The following is a 9,954-nucleotide window of genomic DNA, read 5'->3' on the forward strand; positions in this document are numbered from 1 at the left end:
TGAAGTTATTATAACGAAGTCCAAACATAAATGTTACTCTAACTGCTTTCATGTAAATTTAAAACAACATGATGTTTACTCGATTAAGACCTTTGCCTTTCACAGTGTTTCTATGGAATTAATCCATAATAAATTAATGTTGTTATCTATTATTGGTATGTTCTTAATGTGATGACAAAAACACTGAATCATCATGGAGGTAAAGCTGGAACACCATGTTTAGGACAATTTGTATTATTTGAACCCACTCACTGCTGTGCATGTGTGTGTGTGTGTGTGTGTGTGTGTGTGTGCATGTGTGTGTGTGTGTGTGTGTGTGTGTGTGTGCGCGTGTGCGTGTGCGTGTGTGTGTGTGTTGTGGTGTAGACGGAAGTGAAAGGAGGACTTCCCCCTGCACAATAATTCATTCCTCATTGGAAACAGTTGAAGGAGTACACCTCCGGTGCAGACATGTCTACTGCGTACAGAAACAGGTGAGACACATCTACACCTGTGTTTTCACACGATGTGCAGTGCACGCGGACAGTCGTATCAACAGCTAGCTAGCTGGTTAGCATGCTAACCGAGAAACTTCAGTGTTTTCAGCTAGCCAAACACAAGCTAACTTTTAACAACATTTGCAAAAATCACACTTTTTATATATTCTATTTTTATTTTGCAAAATGCACATTATACGTCATAAAAGCGAACCCTCATGTTGTTACCGAAATGTTTAATCAATATTAGCGTTTTCAGTAGCTATGCTAGCTCCCAGTTAGCACATCAGCTGACACATCACACTTCCTGAACATGCTAACATGCTAACTATCAGCTAACGTGATCGTCCAGTTAGAGCTGACAGCGTGTTTGTGTCAACATGCAAACTAATGCCAAGTAATTACCCTAAAATTGTTTTTCGGACTATTAATTAGCCGTGACTCATTAGCGTGTTAGCATGATGCTGGGCTCATTTTAATATTAATTAAGTGTAATTACATTTATTTCCTCTGCTCATGTTTAAAACTCCTAATCACGATTATTTTGATTGACTCATTGATTTTGTGACGTCACGTGGACACGTCATTTCTTTTTTTTTTTTACATACTTTATGCATCCTGTTTTTTTAAATTATATATTTAATTATGGTTAAACTTTATTTATCTCTGGTTTAAACTCTGTTATTGGGAGACAAGCTGCTCACACACAGGGACCTGAGTTACACAAACAGGACCTGTTTGGGGAGATGTTAGGGGTTTGGGGCTTGGTGCCTTGCTCAAGGGCACATTGGCATTACTAGGGAAGTGACCTGGCACCTCTCCCGCTTATTACATGTAAACACTTAGAATAATTTATTGATTGAAGATGGTTTATTTTCCTTCAATGTCTCCCATCCTCCTGGTTATAATAAACAGGACTGTAAATAGAAAAAATAAGTTTCTCGATGTATTTGGTCCCGCCTTAATGATGTTTATCACTTCTAACGTCGTCTTTTCTCTGATTTCAGGATACAGGAGTTCAAAGTGGCATTGAGTGAAGAAAACATCAATTTGAAGACGCTAAGGGAACTCTGCTTCAATGGTAGGTTTCACACCTTGATGTTCTTTTATTCTGATTGAAGGATTCTAGATATTTGATCGTTGATACGTGAACTTCCTTTTTGTTTCTTCCACTCAGGAGTCCCGTTTGAAGGAGGCATACGAGCACTTTGCTGGAAAGTAAGTCACCCTGCTTCTGTTCTCTTCCCACACTTCTGATGATGTTTTGGCCTTCTTGATTTCTTCTTCTTCTTCTTCTTTTTACTTTTATATTTACTCCTGCTTTGTTCAAAGTGAGATTCAGTAAATCCTCAAAGCTGCACAACGTTGCTGTTTGTTTCCACTTGATGTTTGCTCGTCATTCAGAGAGAAGTGATCTTGTGACTTAATTGTTTGCAGAGATGACAACACCCCCAAACTTATTTATAAGACTGCGTGTTTAGGGCTGTCACGGTGAAGGAATTTCCCCCGCAGTGATCCAGGGTGGCTCAAACTGAGGGAATAAATCATCTGAGAAGTAGAGTGATTGCTTTCTTACAGACATGAGTCGAGCTGGTGGAGTTTCCCACTCCTCGCCATTAGAAGAAAACAACAACAGCTTTTCTCCACACTGGCTTCACTTTTCATACCCGTCCTCTTCTGGCAGCTGGTGGACTGCATGATGCTCACCTGACCGTCATAAAGACACTGACACAGCTGTTGCAGTGTCAATTAAAAGAGCACCCTGAGGCCTAGTTTACACTTTGTAATTGAGAGAGATACTTATCACACACATGCACAAACAGGGCATTAATAGAGGGATCTCAGAGTGACGGCCAAATTCCAACAGATGCGTGTTCGGTCTGTCTCCGCTCCATTAGGGAAGTGGAGCTGATAGGTTTTCACTTCAATCAGTGTGTCTGCTTCCACTGGCTCCGCTGCGCTGCGTCTCAGCTCCGGCAGTCCTGAGCCCTTAGGGTGAAGCTGCTATGCAGAGCTGTTGGGGGTTTAGTGCTCTTCAGCAGTACTCAGAGACTACTCCAGCAACAAGGCCAGCTTCTATATTGTGGTCCACACTGGGCCTTTAACCGGCGACCCTCCGAGTCCCAACCCCCAACCCGACCCAACAGACTGAGCTACTGCTGCCTCATATGATTTGTTCTTCTGTGAGGCTGAACTCCAGTTTAACTTTCCCAAGTCTGTTTTAAAACAAATGAGTCTAGACATGAAGATAAAGTCTGACACAAAAAGTAATTCTATTAGTAAAATGTGAACTCTTTAATCTAAGTAGACACACACACACACACACACACACACACACACACACACACACACACACACACACACACACACACACACACACACACACACAAAGCACGGCACAGTTCAGCACAAGGACTCTGTGTCTCCCTTTAGGACACTTTAATACAGTTGAAATCAATATTTACAAACTGCACGTATTCTGCTTTGATTTGCTACCTTGCTAGTTCTTTGAGTAACTTCCAAATAAGGACGACAGTAAAGTGTTGTCTTTACTGCTTAGTGCTTTGACATGTCCTCTACTCGGCCTCGCATGTCTGCTGTCTGAAAACAAAATGAATCCCGTCCAGAGTTGAAACAAGGTTTAGCGGCAGACGCAGCCGATTGGATGAGATGGTGATGATTGGCCGGCTGGCGGGTCGAGCAGGGTTGAAGTTAATTTGGAAACATTTGACTGTGATTGTTGTTTTTAGTCCACGATGAATGATTGCTCTACATGAAGCCTGAGGGATGCATCGGTAACAATCCTGAGACTTTGAAGTGGGAGAGGTCTGACTGTAGCACTAAACACGCAGACTGCTGTGACGTCCCTGACTAATGCCACTCTTTTTTTTTTAATCCTCTTCAGATCCTTCTGAATTATCTACCTCTCGATCAAACGTTATGGGAGTCTTTCCTCAAAAAGCAAAGGTAAGAAGAACAAGTCGACTTTTTTTATATTCTTTATTTACAGATCGATCCAGAAATTGGGGAGAGAGAAAAAGGGGGAACGACATGCAGGAAAAGAGCCACAGGCTGTTTGTCGCTCTGCTTGACTTTATTTTGTGTCTCTGAGCGACCACAGAAATCAGGTGCTGTTAATCAGTGTAGCAGAGGACAAGACTTAATGTTGTTTAGTAACCCATTTCATTCCTGACTCATCGGCCTGCTGCTGTTTATTAAGGTGCTCTCTCACAGTGAAGCAAGCTATGAATAAACACCAGCCACTGTTACTCCTCCATTTTCTAGAGGAACCAAAAGAGAAAGGCCGATGGTGTTTTCTAAAACTCTCTGACACGACCTCCTAGAGAGCATCATGTGCTGATGAATAACTGGCTTGCAATATTGTTATCAGTTTGTCTAATTGAGTTTCAACTTCTATGTTTTTAAGCCTATAAAACATTTGAGTTTGTGAAGCCGTGCACGCTCACTGCAGGATGTAGTGTGTACGCTAGCACAAGCTAACCGCCGGTGTTTGGCACCTGCCTGCCCAACAGGAACATTTTCTATCTTCTGTCTTTGTCGCAACGTCCACGTCGGCCATATTCCTTGGTTTGAATCGTCCAATCACTGAATTGTATCCACTCCTAGACCCACCTGTGCGCTGTCATTGGCTGGAGAGAAACACACCAGCACCCCACCCAGAAACAACCACCACCACACATGTGTGGAGGCACAAAAGTGACGATTGAGCAACCTTACTTTTTGTACAAGTCTTTATTTTATTTTTCAGGGAAAAGCTGCTGACTGCCTTTAAAGTTTCTTCTCTTCTGTTAAATTCCTAATGAATGAATTGCCTTGGCACTCCTGTTCTTGCCTCGTGTCTCTTACAGGGAGGTCTACTCTCAGTTTCTAAAAGAAATGATCATCCAGCCGGGGATCGCTAAGGCCAACCTCGGCCTTTCCAGAGAAGACGTGACTATGGAGGACCATGTGAGTCAAGTGTCCCTGTTTTTATTTCTGCAGGAGTATTTACCTCAGAGCACCTCTGATGATCCTAACGACTGATACCGTCTCATGTTAGCTCGGACAAATGCTGCAGGAGAAGTTTAATTTTATATTTGTATGACTTGGCAGAACCGACTGTTCAGTGTGTAAACTTTTAACTGTTTCTCACAGAGTAAAGTGCAACAGTAAGAAGTGGATCTTTATTGTCTCAAGACTTTGACTTCAAGTCCTCGACTGCTTCATTACATTTAAAGACACTCTTTGACCTTCAAAACATTCAGAGCAACCGCTGCAACAGTTTATACTCTGAAGGGAAAACCGGAAAGAGAAATAACTTTGTGCAAGTTTTCCCTTCAAGAGGCCTTCAATCAAACTATACAGGGACCAAGGGGCGACCATAAGGGGGGTTGAGGGGGGAAGCTTTCTGGGGTCCGGTCACATGGGGAGGGCTAAACAACGGTCCAAAAAGCAACAATGACCACATTTTTTTTGACACCTAAATACTCACTATGAACTCGTATAGAAACAAATACACACATTGTATTTATTGTTGCTTCAGTAAAATGTAGCAAGAAGAAGAAGAAGAGTCTTAATGTCCATCTGTCCTGAGGAAACAGAGATAGATTTAAATGAGAAGAAAAACTTTAAAGATCTATGGAAGTAGTTGACAAAGAGAGAGAAGATGTTCTCTCCTCTATTTTCTTTTTCCTTGCCGTGATTTAAATGAAAAGTTGAAGTGATTACAGATTAACTGCATGTCTGACACAGCTGCAATAAGTCCCTCATAACTGTGACTGTACTGAATGTGTTTTTGTTTCCTCAAATGTTTTTCAGCCTTTAAATCCAAACCCAGACAGCAGGTGGAACAACTACTTCAAAGATAACGAAATCCTGCTGCAGATAGACAAGGATGTGAGGTAGGACTTTAAAAATGTTTATTTTTGTCTGTTTTTATGGAGCTGTGATTGTTGCAGATGCATCCACAGATCCACATGTGCACAAACAGACGCACACATTTACAAATCGCTCTATAGTAATAGTTTTGCAGCAATCATAAGCCCCTCTTCAGACTGCCGTTCCAAGACTCGACATTAACGCCCCCTGTGACGCCTCGCCTTCAATCTGAATGTCGTGGAGGGCAAAGTGATCCCCCCCTCTAGTCTGTACCGTCTTCAGAGGTAGCAACAGAGGCAAAACGGTTTTAGCGGGGGAGCACAGCGCTGTTTGTGCTTGTGCATTTCTGACTGTGTGTCTATCTAGGAATTCACAGACTGGGACACCAATGTTACGCTGTCTGAAAAAAAAACCATCTGAAAGCGGCTACAGTTCCATATTTTGTCTTTAGTAGTTTGAGTGTGTAAAAAAGGGAAGCTGACTGTGGATTATAATAAACAAAGTGTGTTTATTATAATCCACAGTCGGCTTCCTTTTTCTTCCTTGAAGCCTTTTAAAGGGATTACAGTGAAGAAAAGAATAAGATATAAGAGACCTTTGTTTAGTGTGTTAACATCTGTGTGTGTTTGTGTTTGCAGGCGTTTGTACCCAGACATGGCTTTCTTCCAGCGTCCCACAGACTACCCGTGTCAGCTGATCCTGGATCCTCAGAACGACTACGAGACGCTGCGTCGACGAGTCGAACAAACCACGCTGAAAGCACAGACTGTGAACCGCAACCGCAGTGGAGTCACAAACGTAAGCCGCTGTTTATGTGTGTGGGGGAGTTTAGGAGTTAAAGATTTAAAGAGCGTCTCTCTCGGGATTTAAGATCCAACGCTCCGCATGCAGCCACATGAAGAGTCCGAGTCGTCTTCACTCACTGAAAATATGTGAACTGAATTTGTTCCTCAGGTCAGCTCTCCCGGGAAGTCTTTGAACTTGTATCCCTCTAACGAGTACGAGGTGCTGCCCAGTGGGAGTGAAGCTCACTGGGAGGTGGTGGAACGGATCCTCTTCATCTACGCCAAACTCAACCCCGGGATCGCCTACGTCCAAGGCATGAACGAGATCGTCGGGCCCATTTACTACACGTTCGCTACGGATCCAAACAGCGAGTGGAAAGGTGGGTGACAGCTCGATTATTAATGTGATCATACGAGATGTTTTTTAAAGCTCAGGAGATAATGAACTCCTCTCTGTGATTGGCTGTGTAGAGCACGCGGAGGCAGACACCTTCTTCTGTTTCACCAACCTGATGTCAGAGAACAGAGACAACTTCATCAAGAGCCTGGACGACTCTCAGTGTGGCATCACCTACAAGATGGAGAGCGTGTACTCCATGCTCAAAGACAAAGACCTGGAACTCTATCTCAAGTTGGTGAGAAGCTCGCGAGCGGGAGATTTTGGTATTTTAACCTTAACGTAAAGATTAACTGTCAGTTTCAGTAAAAGACACGCTTTTTGTGCTGGATGCACCCACAACCTCCGTTTTTCACCAGCACTCATTGTTGCTGTGGTTACGAAAGTTTAACTTCTGCTTCCCTGTAAAGTCAGTTAGGAGTGTTTAACATTAGCTCTGTGTGTTTACTGTTTGCTTAAATTCCCCAAAAAACATGAAAACAATGTAGAGTAGATTTGTCCTGACATCAGCTGCAGCTCTTCCAATGGAAAGTCATCCCTCGAAAAGACGGACACCTTGAGTCAGACCAACGTCTCCTCCACCATTGTTGTTGACAAAGCTGACATCAGAAGTCCGGCCCCTTCTTGTTTTCATTGGTCGATAAGGGAGAAGTGACATTAACAAGTGCAGCGTCTTTTTTCAATATAAAACCAATGTAGTTCAGCATTTTCAGTGCTAAGCGTGCTAAAACACGCTCTGCATCAGCTGTTTTTTGCTCTCAGAAAACTGAAAACGGTTAACTTTATGAACAGCGCTGCACTGTCGCCTTGTCACTTTCTCATCTGTACAGACCAATTTGGCAGACTGGGTTCTAATCCGACCTGAGGCTCCTTCCCGCATGTCTCTCTCTCTCCCCGATTCCGCACTCTATCCACTGTCCTGTACTTCAAGAAAAAAAAAAAGGGCACTGCAACCGCAAAAGAAGTTGTCTTTGGACACAGACTTAAATTTATTATCAAAATGATAGTTGTTGTGTCATTCCAGGTATTGAGTTTGCCAGAACACATTTACAAGAAACTAGGTTTCAGTGTGTGAGTTTAAGAATAAGAGGCAGCGAGCACAAACATGGAGAAAACGACGGACGGAGCCCCGTTAAAGGAAGCGATCTGCTTTGTCAACATATTCATGATTCTTCACACTCCTGTTTTCTTTTTTTATCCACACAGGAAGAGCAGAAGATCAAACCGCAGTATTTCACGTTCCGCTGGCTGACCCTGTTGTTATCTCAGGAGTTCCTCCTGCCAGACGTCATCCGGATCTGGGACACCCTGTTCTCAGACCAGGACCGGTTCCACTTCCTCATACTGGTCTGCTGCGCCATGCTGGTGTACGTTCTTCAGACTCTCCTCCAGGTTTCTCCTTCAGTGTCGATAACCTGTTTCCTCGTGTGTCATGGTTTCTGTTTCTTCTTCACAGACTCATCAAAGATAAGATCATGGTGGGAGACTTCACAGTCAATATGAGATTACTACAGGTGAGCTGTTCTTATACTTCAAGATGAAACATCACATTTTCTGTATCAACTACTCCTGTAGCTGTAAGCGAGCTGCATGTGTGAACGCCAATTTATCTCAGACTTTATCTGTACTTTCTGCTGCCAGACCCCTCGTATTATTTTTTTTTAGCAGAAAGTCAGAATGAGCTGATGTGAGAACGCAGCAGGATATAATCAGGAGAATTCACCTCGAGCGAGTGGGAGGGGGTGGTTCAACATGCTGAATCATCGTCAGCGGTCGGTGAGAGGAGTCTCTCTGATTGGCTGTTGGGAGGTTTCATTTCTCTCCAGCTCTCGTCACAGGTTCAGAAAAGCCCCTTGAGCATGTCACTGTAGTATCCATGCTTTCACCCATTAGTGCGGTTTCTCCTTATTTGTCTCCTCCTCCTCTTCTTTTCTTTTTCCACTAAAAGACAAAGAGCTGACAACGCCAGCGCCATTTTAAATTTTTTATCAGACATTATTCTCCATTAGTAGTCTACCTATAATACGAGTGGTGAGCGACAGCGGTGTGAAAATGGTCTTCTCGTATCTTAACGGACTACCGCCGCCTGCTGGCATGGAGAGTTATTTCCTCTCACACATGCGCAGAACGTACGTGGTGGTTGGCCGTCGGCTGTAGTCTTTGCGGTGTGTTCAAGTGCAACTTTTTGGCCAAGACAGAAGCCACTAGTTCTTTGGCGTCTGCTTGGTGTGTCAGGGCCTTAAGGAGAACCTCCCGCTGTGAGGTGCATGTGTGAACAACCAGACAGATCAGGAGGATTTCAGGGGCAGGCAGTCCTCCTGAAATCTTCTTGAAGTTTTTAGAAGTGCAGATGTGAAAACGTCTCAATAAAGAGAGTTTCTTTTCTTCTTTGTGTCAGGATTACCCCATCTCAGACGTCCACACCATCCTGATGAAGGCCAAAGACATGCGGGATAACTCGTAACCTGTTTCCTCTCCCCCTCCTGCCTCCTCTTCTCAGACGTGGTAGGTGAGAGTTCAAACATTAAAAAAACAATGGTGTCACCGTCGGAGGACTTTATCGATGAAGAGCCTGGACAGATGTGTCGGGGGGGAACTCAGCGTACTGCTTTTAAACTCAGTGTTCGACCAGTGGGGAGATATCCCCTCCTGGAAGTGAGGAGGAGGTGCCGCTCGCTTCCTGGTGCATTATGGGTAAAAGAAGCTCCTCTCAGCCATCGCTCCCATGGAGACTTGTTTAGCTCAGATCATAAAGTTTGCACTGAACATGGGAGGGAGAGGGAGCCGCGTAAGTCCAACACTACCAACCTTACGAAGAAAAGACTTGAACAAAAAAATCCCAGCGGGACGTCGTTTCACGTCAGAAAGAGCAAAATGTTTATCTGGGTTGAGCAATAGTGCATGTTTATTCTTAAAGGTTTTTTTTTTATTTTTTAGAAGTTGAATGTTTTTATTGTATGAAACATTTATGCCTTATCTGTTCAATGATGTGAAACAGGAGACGGCGTTCTCCGTCTGGATAAAATAAATATGAAGTGACGGGCCACGCCTGTTGAATATCGTACGAGTGACCTTCTGGATATCATGATTTCTATCACGTCTTCTGTCCTGTAACATCGTTTTACTTTAACACAACACATGACTGTTTCAGAGCTATCAGAGGAAACTGTGCTGCGTTTCACACTGAACGTTATCGCTGACCGGAATTTACATTTTTCTCAATCGTAGTGAAACAGTCACTAATGTGTGCTTAATGATCAGATAATACAAAGTGGCAACGTCTGGTGTTGGAAAATGAAGCAAATGAGGAAGTGTAAAATCCTGCAGTTCGTCGAGTGTCCACCAGAGGGCTGGCTGCAGAAGCCCCAGAAGGCACATGCACACCCATTCAAAAAAGCCCATTCTCAAGAATGATATC

At 43.5% G+C, this 9,954-nt stretch overlaps 1 protein-coding gene across 1 annotated transcript; it reads left to right on the top strand.

The window, feature by feature from the left end:
* The first annotated feature begins 352 nt into the window (after window positions 1-352).
* On the top strand, window positions 353-9,600 carry tbc1d13 (TBC1 domain family, member 13). Its single transcript, XM_061060627.1, has 12 exons — window positions 353-473; window positions 1,484-1,557; window positions 1,654-1,694; window positions 3,382-3,443; window positions 4,346-4,445; window positions 5,295-5,377; window positions 5,993-6,152; window positions 6,309-6,519; window positions 6,611-6,774; window positions 7,743-7,903; window positions 7,993-8,050; window positions 8,935-9,600. The coding sequence occupies exons 1-12, from the start codon at window positions 451-453 to the stop codon at window positions 8,998-9,000; spliced, it is 1,203 nt and encodes a 400-aa protein (XP_060916610.1). The 5' UTR covers window positions 353-450; the 3' UTR covers window positions 9,001-9,600.
* The last annotated feature ends 354 nt before the right edge of the window (window positions 9,601-9,954 follow it).

This window comes from Labrus mixtus, chromosome 17 (assembly GCF_963584025.1).
Source record: "Labrus mixtus chromosome 17, fLabMix1.1, whole genome shotgun sequence".
Lineage (NCBI taxonomy): Eukaryota > Metazoa > Chordata > Actinopteri > Labriformes > Labridae > Labrus > Labrus mixtus.